This window comes from Atta cephalotes (assembly GCF_000143395.1).
Source record: "Atta cephalotes unplaced genomic scaffold scaffold00008, whole genome shotgun sequence".
Classification (NCBI taxonomy): domain Eukaryota; kingdom Metazoa; phylum Arthropoda; class Insecta; order Hymenoptera; family Formicidae; genus Atta; species Atta cephalotes.
In genome coordinates, this window is record NW_012130072.1 from 3,839,148 (window position 1) to 3,855,325 (window position 16,178).

Genomic DNA, 16,178 nt, shown 5'->3' on the forward strand with positions numbered 1-16,178 from the left:
AAAATTATTAGACGGCGAGCAAGGATGGTTTCCAGCAAATCACACGAAGGAGGTTGCATCGGAACACGTGCGCGCACGAAATTTGAAGCAACGACATCGTCTTTTAGCACTCAGCAACAGTGTAATACAGCAAAGAAGAGCAAGACAAGGGAATTAGGGGATTCATTGACGAAATTAAAATGTGATCTGAGTTCGAATCACTCAGATATTGTGATCATTAATAAATTATTTGTTATATATACAGTTCTACGCTATTTCAGTATTGAATATTTCAATTAAGGTATTTCTCCGAGAAATTGAGTTTCTACAGATTTTTTTGAAAAATAAATATGTAATGTAGAAATATTATAAGAACCTTATAAAAAAAATGAAGAGATTTAGCAATGCGTTTTTGAATTAGAATAGCTTAAATTTGCAATTCAATGGAATTCTCTTTCTCGCCGAGCGGCGAGACAGGAACATGCTTGCTGCCACATTTCAATTGTCTTCAGTGCAGACTAGTGTTTGTGCATACAGATAGGACATTTATGCGTGTGTGTGTACGTTCGACTCAAAAGTTTCTTTTCTCTCTTTAGAGAGTACGCGCGAAGAGGCATGTTCGTAAGTTATACGTGATTAATTTTCTAGCGCGATTGTAGGAGAAATACCTCGACTTATGTGCCAATGTAACATCAATCGTCAAAGTGAAAAACAATTTTTTAAAATCTTTTAGGCCCAGTTGCATCAATGTTACTTTTGATTTTAAGCGAAACTTTAAATTCTCTCTATCTTATTTTTAAACCGAAAAGAGACAGGAACGAAGAGAGTTTTAAGCCTCGCTTAAAATTAAAATAATATTGGTGCAACCGGGCAACCTTATTATAGTAGACTGGAGCTACAAAAAGCTGACACGAGAGATAATGATATATTTTATATTTTACATGTATATTGTATATAAAGACGTGGAAAAAGGAAAAATAGAATGTTGTAACAAAAGTATGAGTCATTTATTATTTTTATACAAATACAATATAAACGTTATTTCATATATTTCTTTATTCTTAAATATCTTTGACTTGAAGTATGAAAATGTTTAAAATTAAAAAAGTTGAAAACAAAAGTGAATAAAAGACAGTTTGTGATGAATGTTAAAAATGCAGTTTTTATAAATGTATAATACAGTCTTATATAATATACAGAGTGTTCATTCTAATCTTAGGCAAATATTTCATTTTATCGAAAAACATTTCCAATAAAAGTTTCATTCTTATCCTCTATAATTTAATATCATATAATTTTTATTTAAAATGTCTCTGATAAAATTACGTTTGTACAAGATATTTGTCTGTTAAGATTAAAATGAATCACCTTGTATAAAAGGTGTTTTTTACTTATGAATATATCATAAGATTTTTATTATTTTAAATAATAATGAAAGAAATATTCTGCAATTATGTAGAATTTTCTAAATACTATAAAAAAACAGTGCATTTGACATATATTGATATAAATAATATATTCACTTCGATAGAAAGAAAATCGATGTCGATACAAAATATCAACATGAATTTTTCATTACATTTTTGCGAATTAGAAGTTTGTTTTCATTTATTTGAGACTGATGTTTGTCCAAATATATTTATAAGATCAAATATATTTACTCATAAAAAAATATATATCCAGAAAATTTTTGAATTTCTTGTATCTCATCATATTTTTGACGTTCAGACAGTCTCTAAAAAATCATTGCACATGAATTTTCACAATGGCATAAAAATAACATATAAACATATCAATCAATAATGAATAAAGTATTCAAAATATTTAATATTCAAAATAATTAAAAATTTATTAATCAAGTTGCTTATACGTTATAATTTATGCCATTATCTCTAAACTAATTACGATATTGATCAATTGATAGACTTATCACAACATGTATTGAACGGTATTCTTATCGAGCAAACAATTGACTGCGATACATCAGTATTAAATGCGTGTCTTGGAATGTCCAGACGGTTTCACGTCGAACAATTTTCTGACGAAATACACTTGGATCATAGTCGTCAACGTAATGACAGCTACTTGCGCGATCGACCATGTTTGCACATAAGAATTATTGTCCAACAGTAGATTCAAATCTCTTGCTTCTCTGCTTCTGCTCCAATGTTGAGTATGAAGCATTTCATTAATGTTTTTCTCCACATTCACGATTGTACTCTGAAAGAGAGAAAGATAATGATAATAATACAATAATATAATATATAATGTATTATATATTTTTAATTGTACATTATATAATATACACAATATATATAACATGTATACATATATAAAAATTGTGCGTTTATAAAAATTTCGCAGTTTCCTCCGTATCCAGATCCATTCTTGGAATGCTAACGTTTCGTGAACCTTGCAATCCACTTCACTCAGGACAAGGAGTAGGATCTCTAATGAAACTGCAAGGTTCACGAAATGTTGGCATTCCAAGAATGAATCTGCCCCCGGAAGAAACTCGCGAAATGCATAACCTTTATATAGAAAGCACCCATGGAAGCCTCAAGAAATATTATGTATACATATATTTATTAGTAATACGTATTACATTATACATATATACTAATATATAAATTAATTTGTAATACCGTAAAGTTCTCGACAGAAAGATTCAGTTCTTCCAATTCCTGTGTATATTTCTGCCACTTATCATACCTAGAACAACAATTAAAGTTTCTATTTATTCACTTTATCTCAGACTATGATTGTGACTAGTAGATTGTGTGGAAATAATAGATATGCTTTAGTGTGTCTCTATTTTTCTGACACAACATATATTTTTGTTAAATTAGTTATCTTACCTAATCACTGTGATGTACAGATTGATTAATTTTGCAGCAAATCTTGAAAACTGATTATCAATGCATACACTATAATAACCACCATTTAATGATTGATCTTGATAGTCAGCGTTAGGGCGCCATTGATAAGGATAAACTATGACTCCTTCTGGATTTCTTACTGCGAAACCAGCTTTACCATCTCCACCACGCAAGACCTACAATTAAAACAATTTGCTTGAATCAATATAATATTGATATAGCCATATACCAATTATTTTCTATTATTCCAACATTGTATCTATGCAACATGCTTTTTCTTATAATCTATTTACTCTGTTACTAAAGTCTTTTAAATGTAATTTTTAATAAAAAATTCTTAAAAAATTTGTAAGTCAGACATAAAATAATTATTTGCATACAATCAAGATTACCAATTTCAAGGTCTTACAAAATTACAAAAGAAGGATACTTTTTGATGACTGATGATATTTCAGGGATAATTTTAGTTCTACATTTTCTTATGTATTTTTTTTTTCATGGAAATCGAAAATAATTATTATGACACTACACTCAAGGAAAGATTGGTATATTGAAATAAAGTTAATAAAATTCTTATTTACATTGTTATGAAATAGCTGTCAGTTACGCTTCAATCATTTAAAAATTTTACACATACACATAAAATATATTATATTACAAATATATTTATAGTTGGATCAATAACTTTAAATTAATTTTTATACTGACAGTGGTTTCATAGCAATTGTTGAATAAAGATTTTATTTTTTATTTCAAGTACCAATTTTTTTTGAGTCATTATTGCAATAATTATTATCGATTTCTATGAAGAAAAATACATAAGAAAATGTAAAAATAAAATGATCCCCGAATAGTCAAGAAAAAGTGAAAGTTGTACTCTTCTTACAGATATACATCTCCTGGAAAACAAAACAAAATCACGTTTTTCACAGCGTGATGGAATCATGAAATTTGCGAACGTGCATGAACTATTAGAGCAAAATGCTCGTAAGTATGCTCCTCTCCGAATTATATAGAGGAAGATATTTTGAGTAAAAGTTTTTTGAGTTGAAGTTGTTTCCAACTTCACGCAACCATATGGTCAACCAAGCGAGTCGCATTCCAATACTCAATCCAATTCTCATCCAATCCAATTTCTCATCATCCAAAACGGTTCACCACAGTTCGCCGTTGAAAGACATCCAAACCGATGATACCTGAAAGCTGACGTAAAATGTCGCGCCCGGATTTACATATTGGAAGTAGCAGTCCTCCTTGCCGGCGTCAACGTGCACCTTGTAATCCATCGCGACCGCGGGCAGATTTTCGTAAGAGAAACCATTGGCCGGCGGCACAATCAGAATTAAGGAGAGCACGCCAAATAATATGGTGCCGAACTGTACGAAGAGGGACATTGCAACTCGATGAGCATCACAGTAAAATGACGTCGGCAAAAGCCATGCGAGATCGTCAGATCTCGCTAATTGACAGACCACGCGCAATACTGGAGCCACTAGAAGATAAGTTCTTACTTCCTCACAATCAGAACGACAGAACGGAACAGTGCTTTATGCGCATGTATAAACGTACGTCATCGACCACGTGACTCGACGAATTCATTCTCTATATAAGGATTTCTATATAAATTTTAGAATTTTTCATAAATTCTTTATAATTTTATAACTTTTTAAAAAATTTCTCAAATTTTTTGTACGAATTGGAATACTTTCCAGAAATGTTGAGAAATTCGAAATAGTATACGGTATCTTTTTTATATATGTTATAAATTCGAAAATATTTTAAAGCTGGTATTTATTATAGTCCGTTCTTATATATTATAGGTATTTAAAATCCAAAAATTAAATCAATCGCAAAGACATATTTTTTAATATTTTAAAATATATTGCTCAAAATATGATCGAGTAAATATATCATAGAATCATAAGCATATAGAATAGAATATTAGGGCTGGTATTCATAGTTGGTTCTTCTTATATTTAAAATTGTCTTAAATACAGTATTCAACTTAAGATATCATAAGCCAATCACAGAACAGTATTAGCATCTTAAGACGATCTTTTCTTCTTCTTAAAAGTCTCCTGTAAGGATTTTTAGTACTCTATCATGGAGTACAGTACCATGCGATGAAATAAGGGAGTTTTAAAATAAGAGCTATGCAGACAAAGAATGGACGTAAAAAAAATGCGATGCGGAGTTATCCATAGAATAATCCTGTCTCTCTTTTTCATAATCACTCCTTATGATTGATTAATTCTTCATGCTGTTTCCTTTCCGTTACTGTTCCATTTCGCTTTTTCCTTCTCTATCCAAAAAAAATGTCATTCTTCAAGGTACAATTTCACGAGCCACTCAAACCGGCTGTTTTAGCGACAAAAAGGACCATATGGTCAAATTAATATTATTCAATCAAATTAATAAATATTTGATGAATATCAAGTTTTAATTTTGAGAACCAATAAAAAAATTACTTCATGTCTTAACTCTTATTACAAGAATATTAAAGAAAGAGAATGAAGGAAGAGATATTAATATATATCGTCGCCGTGCGTATTTGTGGGTCTGAGCACAAGAATTGTCGTAACACTCCTATAAGCGCATACATTATTTGATAACAAGTATAAGTATTTGCAATAATAAGTTTTAATAAGATAATAAGTAATATTTTAGACATATTTTTAAAATATTAAATGTAATTTAAAAATATTAAATAAACATTTCAAGAATATTGTACTATATTAATATAAAATTAATATAAAATTATATAATATTAAGTAATATTCTTGAAATATTTATGTCCACTCCTGATAACATTGCGTGATTATTAAAAGTAACATTATTTAATGGTACTGTAATATTGTATAAATATTAAAAACTATTATAACAAAATTTATTTTAATTTGTAAAACTGTTTAATATAAGTATACGTTTAAAGACTGAAAATAATTTTGGCGCGCAATTGTAGAACTTGGATATGTACTTAAAATCATGCGAAAACATTTATATAATCTCTGTAGAATATACTCTCATATTAAAAAATATTATACGGTATCTTCGAAATATTATAATAACTTATTTTATAATAATTTATTTTAATTTTTTAATAATAACCATATAACATTTCTAGGAATATTTTATTGCGTTTATAGGGACATATTTAAACTTAAGTTGTAAACGTAAGCAACGTACAAGTCTTAGGGTATATCCACACAACTTGTATAGTCGCATAAACGTATGTATAAAGAAAATTATCCAATCACATTTTACGTGCGTCTTTTTAGGAGAAATGCGATTGAATAATTTTCTTTATGCATTCTTTATGCTCGTTTATGCGGCTATGCAAGTTTGTGTGGATGTACCTTTATCCCGGATCTATTAGATGCTTTCTATTTGATAATGCAAGTCGACACAAGTGTCGTTCTATCTTTATCACTTTCTGAATGTCAACAAGGATAGAATGACGCTTGTCAATTTGTATCAACTTGTGTCATCAAATGGAAAGTACTCAATAGAGTTTTAAGCCTTAAGCCATAAGAAATAGACGAATCATAGTCGATTATTCTCCTCGAATTCGACCGTAATTGGTCAATTTCTTAAAGCTTAAAACACTTATTGTAAATCTAGGATTAACGTATGACATGCAACTGAAGCCTGTTCTACAATGTGCTTTTTGTTTCCAGTTTCTTGCTTTTTACTATTTTTTGCATCTTGTCTTTTTGCTTCTTATTCGGTTTTTTTGTTTTATATCGCCTGAGATAAGAGTTAACGAACTTCGAAAGAAACAAGAAATACATAGCAAGAAATACAATTCATAAACGGTTGCAAAGGAATTAAAAGTAAAAAACAGGAAATAAAGAGCACATTGTAGAATAGGCTTTATTGCCATCTCTTGGAGCAGCAACAAGTTGTTCGTCATACGTTGTGCGTTACTTAATACATCTACAACTTAAGTCTAAGAGTAGGAGTTGCTTCGCAAAATAAAAGGAACAGGGAAACAGAGAACAGAGAATAAAAATTTCAACCTATTCATCAGAAACTTATTCTATATTTCACAATATATGATTTCTGATAAGTTGAAATTCTTATTCTCTGTTTTCTGTTTCCTGTTCCTTTTACGTGCGGAGCCCCTTAATGTTACGATTATTCTTCTATTCAGATCCTAATACTCATATTCATAGTCAGACCTTATATTTAAGGCTTCCTTAAATTTATCTTTAGATAATCTACGAATTATTCCATTGGCTGCTGAGCATCTAAAGATAAATTTAAGGAAGCCTTAAATACAAGGTCTAACTATGAATACGGGCATAACTATCCGCATAGTATCGATACAATACTTTGTAATGTAAGTATTATATATATCGCCGATGGTCCCCACTCTGAAGTCTGAACTATCGTCTCAAGCACGTAATAGTAGAAAGTAATAGTCATAATTGAGATAAAGACATAGCAGGTCGTCCAGGATTTTCGCTACTGTTCGATACGTGTTCTCACAAAGTGGAACGGACTCGTGGTGACGTGTTGCAAATGGTGTATCGCGAATTCTTGAGAAGTAAGTGCCCGCCGTAAATTCGGTCACGGAAGCGCTTCCATCGCATTCTTGCAGACATCAGTAGTCGCATAAAACTGGGTATAAACCAAATATATAAGTGCGAATGAACAAGAATGAACAATCCGTCTTTATAAATCTCGTAACGGTGGTCGTTTGTAGTCATTTGTTCTCCTGAAGATAAAAATCAGATCGTAAGTCGAATACTTCTTGAAAGAAGGAAGAAACTTCTAAAAGACGAAAATTGAAACATCAAAATATAAAAGAAGCGTAAATGCTTCTTTTACATTGTTCTCAATTTTAGCCTTCTACGAGTTTCGTTTACGTTTCTGTTATTCTCCAATTACATTCGATTTATGCTCCGATTTTTATTTTCATCAGAGTCACGTTTGATCGCACGAACGAGCTTCGAATTTCACCATGATCGGCAAGTTGCGTCTTGTGAAAGTTAAAAGAAAAAAATGAGAGGGACATTGAGTCCTTCAATGAGTGAAGAAAAATTGACCAATGTAATGATGGAAATTCGAATGGACTGTATTTGAGTCGTGCTTATAGAATAAACATAAATTGCTGAAACTTTTTTTTACTGAAAAATTGAGTTAAAAAAAATGAAGGAACTGTTTTCATAATTCTCATCATTAAAAAGTAACTGAGAGATCTAAAAAAGGAATCGCAGGAGTTGCTTGCTTCTTGGAAGTAAATTAAGATCGAGTGAGTTTTTTAATTTACGTGAAAGTACATTTGCGTATATGCAACAATAAGTTATACATGTGTAATTAAGGAATTAAGAATTAATATTTGAAAACTCTAATTCATCATTATTTTCAAAAACTACTATTGTCGTTCCAATGTCATTCATATCAGTACTTTGTGCACTTCGATTTTATTTATGTGAATAGCGAGTGCGCAGAAGTCGTGTTCATCAACACTCACTAATACTACCATGTAATGACTCATGGACAGAGATAATCATCTAAGGATCGAGTGTCCTCATCTTCAGAACTATATAATAATGTGATAATTTATAAAAATAGGTTAATGAGAGTCAGCGCAGATAAACGGCGCAAATTATTGTGAAATAATTATATACTCTGTAGTTGGAATGATGTCTTCATTATTTTCAAGTAAGTTTATTTTCAAGTAAGTTTTTTTCAAATAAAGGAGACAGCGTTCCAACTACAAAATATTAAATTATTTCATAATAATTTGCGCTATTTATCTGTGTTTATTTTCAAGTAAGTTTTTTTCAAATAAAGGAGACAGCGTTCCAACTACAAAATATTAAATTATTTCATAATAATTTGCGCTATTTATCTGTGTTGACTCTCATTACTCGAACAAGAATGGATTAAAATGGATTGAAATTTTTTTTATCCAAATGCGTATTTTAAATAGTGAATACTTTTTTGGTTTTAATTGGATTCAATTGGATTCAATTAGATTTAAGTGGATGCAATTGGATTGAAAAATTGCATTTCCTATTCAAAATTTTGAACAGTATTCACAATGTGTGTGTTGTACACAGAAAAAGCTAATATTATTTTTAGATTGAAAGGCATAGAGATATGCTCCATGCAATTCCTATAAATGAATAAAAATACATTCATTGAAAAGCATTCATTTTAACATTCGTGAATCAAAATTTCTGAATCCATTTCAATTCATTTTAATCCATTCTCGTTTGCTGGGTAGTTTACTTTTATTTATTTGTATGTTATTTAAAATTTGAGAGTCCGTTTATAATTATTATTATGATTAATTATATTATGATTAATTATATTATCTAATAGATAAATAAAAGAGTAAAAAAAGAGAGTAAGAGCAATGAGAATAAGAGAATGAGCTGAAGTCTATCGAAAGGTGGAACAATCCGTAGTTACGATCTAAAAAATTTCCGGCTAAAATAAAAATTTATAAACATTTTATTTAATTTTTTGAGAACTATCTTATTATATTTTGAGTCGCGAATTTTGAGTCACCCTATATAAACTGCATTCACATTCTGAATCATTTCATCTTTGTTAAACAAGGTAACAAATAATGCTTCCGAATGTTGCAAGTGTGAACCGGATTATAACTATAGAGGTTAACCTGCGTTGATGTAAGTTCAGTCAACGGACGTGAAAGCTTCGTCGTGAAATTCGCGAACGAAGAGATTGATGCAACATACAGCCGTTGCGAGTTGCAATTCGGCGAAAATAGCCGATGCATCATCATAGTGTTTACGTCGCATAATAATCGCGCATCCGACGACACCAATATAACGGAAGAATTAAGAAAGCTAACGACGACGATTCGAATCGATGTATATTTAGCCTATCGAGTCGCAGATTTCACGGGATATATATCCATCGAAACGTGTCGTCTCCCACCACGCATCTGTGTAGTGTGCATTCGCGCTCACCGATTATGCAATTGAGCTGTAATATTTTGCGACTTCGGAGAACGAGGAGAGTTACACATTATCGATTATGATCGCGAATGTATGCATGTTTCTTGCGCGACGGTGAACGCGCGTCGAAGACCGATGGCGCATGAATTTGTCGTTGCTCGCGCAATGACATGCGTGTTTGATTACCTTTTTTTACAACGTTTCAAAAGTCACTTATTAATCGTCATGAAGATAATGATTTTATTTCTTTCTTTACGAGAATGTTCGGAAAAAGGATGTAAAAAAAGTGACATTATCTCATGACAAAATGATTTTACATTCTTATCTAATCATGTTTACTTAATTAATCTTCCATTCTTACAGTTTTTACTGTTTATTTATATTCTTATCTAGTATCTAGTTTGATACTCTCAGTTATTTAGTATTGAATGTTAATGCTCAGGAGATAATTGTCATATAATGTGTGAAAGTGTGTTAGTAGAAATCTCTTAAAGAAGCAGATCAAGATGAGTGTATTAATTAATATATTTTTTATTGTTTTTAGAGAATGGCAGGTGTTGTATATGTGATAGGACTGCTGTTGTTAGGAGGAGCAGCAGCATGGACCGTTGATATTGCACATGACATAACTGTACATATGAATCAAGTAATATCAGTTCCATTCAGTGTATATAATAATAATAATAATAATAATATATCCAACCCACATGTGTGGTATTTTAATACCGACCAATATATCGCAAAACTAAGTTCTCAATTTACAAAGTCAAACAAAACTTCTTTCAGTGGTATTTTTAATATCACTGGTGTATTCCTTGGTAGGACGACATTAACGTTTACTATGATGGAAATGGGGGTAAGTGTTAAATAAACATTTTATTTTGTTGTTCTCTTTATTTCTTTAAAATAATCAAAATTTCTTTTCTTTTAGATTAAAGAAGATCAAGAAGTAGCTGTTATTACTGTAACACGAGAGGAACGCACAATAGACTCTATATTTACTGCTAGTGTAGCAATACTTGTATCCATTTTGTATATTAATTTTGGCTGTGCTATAGATTGGAACGTATGTCGCAATACATTAAGAAGGCCAATAGGTCCAGCCATAGGTTTCTTTTGCCAGTTTCTGATCATGCCATTGGTAAATCATAAACATACAAGATGTTTTAGTTGATGTATACAGGTATTATAGGTCTGTTTTTTATTCCTGCACTAAAATTTCTTACTTTCGTCAAATTTAAACATCTACCTATCTTACTTTAAGTTCCAAAAGTACACTGGTTCAGCCATAAAAAAACAGACCTGTGCCTACAATGTACTTTGTAATGTACTTTGCTTGCTCTTTTGTCAGTCAGATTTTTCATGATCTTGATTTTACATTATTTCCAGTTAAGTTTTCTCATTGGATATCTTTTATTTCCTGATCGTCCTGAACTGCAAATAGGCATGTTCTTCACAGGGATAAGTCCAAGTGGTGGCGCTTCTAATATGTGGACACTGTTACTTGATGGCAATCTGAATCTTTCAATCACAATGACCACTATATGTACCATTGCTGCATTTGGTAAGTAATATAACATAAAAGTAATTTTTGTATTCTTGTATATAAAATTTTACTATTCTTTAAAGGAATGATGCCCTTTTGGGTCTTCACATTGGGTAGATATATTTTCGCACAGGGAAAAATCGCAGTTCCCTATCAGCACATCGGAACTTTCGTGATTGGTCTTATAATTCCACTGGCCATAGGATTTATTATTCAAAAAAAATTTCCAAGAGTATCGAAGATTTTGGTCCGAATAATGAAACCTTTTTCTGTGATTTTAATTATATTCATCATTATATTTGCCATCATGACTAATCTATATATATTTAAACTGTTTACGTGGAAGGTAAGTCTATATTTTTTTTACAAATTCACTCAAATTAAAAAAAATATACAAATTGTTTTAATTTGATTTTTTTTTATCTCAGATCATAATCGCAGGAATGGGTTTACCCTGGTTAGGCTTTACATTTGGTTTTATAATAGCGTATATTTGCAAGCAATCTCAAGCTGATGTACGGGCGATTGCCATTGAAACTGGTATTCAGAATACAGGCGTGGCGATCTTTTTATTACGATTTACATTGAAGCCACCCGTTGATGACCTAACTACTGGTAAATATGTATATGAATATATGCATACACGAGTTATCTTAATCGTCTAACAAAATATTTTCTGTTTAGTGGTTCCTGTATCTGCTGCAATGATGACACCGGTACCATTAACAATTTTATTTATAATAAAATTGATTTATAAATACAAGCAAAAAAAAACGGCAAAAGAGACACTACAGTCTGCCCCATCGTTAGAAAAACTCCAACAAACTACAAATGTTTCTACGCAATTAAATGAATCTAAATCATTCGATCGTGCAGAATAATAAATTTCTTGTTTATGCATTAATAACATATAAGAAAGAACTATATTTTTTATATATTTTATATATTAATGTTGAAAAGCTTTAAGTTTTGATAAGAATGGGCTGATTGTGGATATATCACATTATGTCTATATCTATTATTACTTATCAAATAATAATTTAAAATTTGTATGTTTTTTTTTATGTCGATATTTATAATAGTTCACAGCAAACAAAATTAGTTTAAACCGGATAGACATATAAAATTTTTGAATGCGAGCCTTGTATTTGAAATATATCGCCTTTGTATTTGAAAATATTAAGGAAATTTATGATATATGTAATGTATACGTAGTATTTCTTTTATATTTTTGTATGCGATATTTTTCAAGAATACAGCTCCTAAAAACGATGTCACAAGCCAGAAAATTTCAGCACGTCAGGCTCTCAAGATAATTGAAATTTAATATTCTAAAAATGGCTTTTTCGATGATGTTCAAAATTTTTTATAAAGAATTCATCATCAGAATTTCAAGATGACGTCAACTATTTGAAAAAGAAATAACAAATATCACAAAATCTTTTTACATATTAAATCTCGATTATTTCGAAAACCTGCTATTGAAATTTTATTTGCAGTATCGTTTTCTGCATTTAAAAATCTATAAGAAATGCATTGTGTAAATCAAAGAATTAATTAAAAAAGAAAAATTTTTTTTAACTAGTGTAATTATGACAATAATTTGATTTATTATTTATAAAACAGATATAGAAAAACAATTCTTACTTAGTGAACAAAGATTTGTTAAATATTTAATAAGTATTGTGAAAATCTCATTTACATTTATATTTTATTTTTTAATTCGAAAAAAAATTAAAGAATTATACTTTTCTAAACTTGTTTTTTGTTATGGAATGTCTAAAAAACTATGTTTTTAAGCATAGAATGTTTTGGCCAAACAAACGTAATATCAAAAAAAATTTATTGAATTTTTATTAAAAGTATTCAAACGCGACATCAAAATTAATTTAACGCAATATCAAAAATATTAATTTAAGCGCATCGTTAAATTTATAAGTTTCGACAAGAACGAATATAGAAAATGATTCTGTTTCTGTGAGCGAAATTGGTTTCAAAAATTCGCGGCCGTGCTACCAGCGCCGTATTCATTCATCGAATGAATACAGCAATGTTGCAACAATACAACATGTACAAGTTTGAAAATCTCTCGCGCTAATGTAGCTAAATCGATTCGATACGTTTTGAATAAACTTCATTATAGCAACTACAATAGCTTTTTCGCGAGGAATCTCGCTGTGTAATAAACATTAATCGTCATCTTGTTCAATAACTTTGCGAAGCAAAATAACACTTTTATCACTCACAGTTATACCAATGCATCGATTATTACTTCCTAAAATCTTGAGCATGGAATACAAACAATAATATCAATTTGACTTATTTTTCTCATCTCTCTACGCAAATAAAAAAAACATCTTGCGAATAAATAAGTACCATCTTGATCTCATTTAAAATCACAAGAAAATTTACTTTTGTCGAACAACTCATTATCTCCCAAGTAATGACACTCGTGACATTTGTGAGCGAACGTGCTGAAGTTGGCCATCCTGCACTCGTGTACCTACTACCCGTCGCCGCCTGTTCTTGCTGCTAACTTCAGCATGCACTTCAGTTTACAGTATCGAGACTGCTGAGACCGATCGAATCTCGAGAAGGCTTGGAAATAGCGGGCTTTAAAACGAGCGGGCGAGCGATTTGGATTTCTATGATTTCGCTTTGATCGAGGATGCAGTCGGATCACGTTGGTCGACGACACGCAGATTGGTAATCGCGATATAGTGTTCTCGGCCTAGGTATACAACTGTGACGCGCGCATTCTAGCAAACAAGAACGGGAGAGAGAGAGAGAGAGAGAGAGAGAGAGAAGAGAAGAAAAGAAAAGTGGAAGGGAGAGTGAGAGATATAGACGAGCGAGGACGGAGCATGCGACCGCGCCTCTGCGACGTTACTCGGCGTGTCGATGAGGATGGGAAGTGCGCCGACGACGACGAGGACGAGGGACGTAAGTGAGTCAGGGATAACGTCGTTGCAGTACGTCGTGCGGTGCTGCATCATCGCTTAGGAATGGTATCGCCGTCCAAGCACCAATATCAGCAGCAGCAGCAGCAACAACAGCAACTCAGGCAACCGTCGAGAGAAAACAAGTTTGATCCACGACGAAAGCCAGGTAAGTCCTGGAACGAGTAATTTCGTATTGCATAATAAGCGCCGCGCCGGCCGTTTAGCCGTTAATGGACATTACGTAGAGACGTTTGCACGACTGTGTTTGACACACGTTACGTGCCTGTCTCTCTACCCAGACACACACGTACACGTACACACACAAATACACGCCGAGGGATCACTGAGAGTACTCGGAGTATCTTTATCGGCGAAGAGACTAAAGAGACGGGTTGTTACGTACATATTGTTACGTGTTGTCACTGAGGAACTCGAGTTGTTTTACAGAAGACTGAGATGCCTTCCAAATTTGTCTTAGCTTGGACGCTATGTGCAAATTAATGGAATCTTTGCCGATGCCGAAGCCAGTACTCTGAGCGATCACCAGTGTTTCCTTCGCTGTATGGTGCAAATAGTAATGATGATTCATTTTATATATCCCGTCTTATAGTACGTTCTCTGGATGTGAGTAACAAGACTGTTATTATCGCTTGATTAGAGGCTGCACCAATTCGTCTGTATCATGTGATTTGTACAGCGGTTGGTACGAATGTAAGACAGCAACTAAAATACTATAAGTGGACGCTTCTTATAACATATTTCTCGGAAAAAAAAGTCCGTGGAAAATATTAATGCTCTACACGCTCAGTTGATTCATTTGGGATTGACAATAAATCGAAAAAAAAAAAAATAGAAAAACTTTGTCACGCCTCAACGCGTCTACAGGTGTGACAAAACAATCATTGGCATTGATCGCAATGGAAAAATTAGTAAGATTTTTAAAACTTTTTTTGTAGATATTCGTATACGAAGGGGCCTGCAACCTTTGGAGCAGAAGTCGTTCTATTTGGACATAAAGAACCATGCCATTGCGGCCAAGCTAGAGGCACAGATCAGGGAGTTGGGTGGTGTGAGTTTACATTTTCATCTCCCGCTTGTGTGATGCTGCATTAGAGTAGCCCTGTACCGACGTTTCCCGCTTCGTTTCTAGCCGCTTATCGATTTGTCGGAGCGTTTTGGTGTATTTCGGGCGAGTGTGCGAGCCCCTCTCTCACTTTCTCCACCTGCCTCTCTTTCTGTCTTCTCCCCTCTTTCTCTCCCTCTCTCGTTCATTCCCCCCTTCCTCTCTTCCTCCCGTTCTTCTCTTCCCGCCATTTTCGATCACTATGCCTACGGCCGCTTCGACGTAACGCTCGCTCGAATCTGCGCTCGCTCCCCTACAGAGAGCGCGACGCACACATATACATATACACGTGCACGTGCACGCGCGCGCGCGAAACGAGAAAAAATTCGAATATCCGTCTCTTCGCGACCGATGCGCTCTCCGGCCATTCAAATCAACCTCGTTGCCACGCGATATTACGGAGTACGCGCGCAATTATCGAACTGCCGGAACAATTCGGAACGGCAAACTCGATCCCGAAAAGTTTCGCGCACGGACCTTATCGGGTCACTCGCTAATGACTCGCGAATCTCGCGTGATTTTTCCGAGTTAACTTACTGACAATTTAAATTTACCTTTTGCTCTACTTATAATAGAAAATTATTGATGATTGATGCATTTCACAACAACATATTTTTGATAAAGAGGAAGTTTTGTTCTTCTGTTATATGTTATATATAGTATGTATGTTCTATTTTATATATATATATATATATATATATATATAGTAGTGTTCTACTACTACTACTTACTACTACTATATAGTATACGCACGACGACACGAGGTAGGAG

The 16,178-nt window shown here is 32.6% G+C and overlaps 4 protein-coding genes across 5 annotated transcripts in view; 3 read left to right on the forward strand and 1 right to left on the reverse strand.

Moving 5' to 3' along the window:
- Positions 1–157, forward strand: part of LOC105627227 — a 20,220-nt gene extending 20,063 nt beyond the window's left edge. The window contains exon 14 of the mRNA XM_012208515.1: positions 1–157. This exon is cut by the window's left edge and continues 28 nt beyond it. Within this exon, the coding sequence (XP_012063905.1) occupies positions 1–157 (157 nt within the window).
- A 1,811-nt stretch (positions 158–1,968) lies between these two features.
- Positions 1,969–12,065, reverse strand: LOC105627230 (transmembrane emp24 domain-containing protein 5). The gene is made up of 5 exons (XM_012208519.1): positions 12,025–12,065; positions 4,055–4,169; positions 2,838–3,034; positions 2,625–2,691; positions 1,969–2,199 (listed from the first exon to the last, which is right to left on the reverse strand). The coding sequence occupies exons 1-5, from the start codon at positions 12,063–12,065 to the stop codon at positions 1,969–1,971; spliced, it is 651 nt and encodes a 216-aa protein (XP_012063909.1).
- On the forward strand, positions 9,682–12,223 carry LOC105627229 (ileal sodium/bile acid cotransporter-like). The gene is made up of 6 exons (XM_012208518.1): positions 9,682–10,652; positions 10,728–10,937; positions 11,186–11,360; positions 11,426–11,688; positions 11,771–11,957; positions 12,027–12,223. Exons 1-6 carry the CDS (start codon positions 10,344–10,346, stop codon positions 12,221–12,223), a joined length of 1,341 nt encoding a protein of 446 aa, XP_012063908.1. The 5' UTR covers positions 9,682–10,343.
- Positions 12,224–14,266: 2,043 nt separating this feature from the next.
- LOC105627232 overlaps positions 14,267–16,178 on the forward strand; it is an 11,666-nt gene continuing 9,754 nt past the window's right edge. Inside the window, exons 1-2 of one of the 2 annotated variants that reach the window (XR_001046535.1) lie at positions 14,267–14,450; positions 14,732–15,125. Coding sequence is in view for 1 of the 2 variants with exons in the window: in XM_012208520.1 (XP_012063910.1) it covers positions 14,348–14,450; positions 15,241–15,353 (216 nt within the window). In the remaining variant the exon portion in view is untranslated. Of the gene's footprint in view, positions 14,451–14,731; positions 15,126–15,240; positions 15,354–16,178 lie in introns of those variants that run through there. The other variant, XM_012208520.1, reaches the window with a different exon arrangement.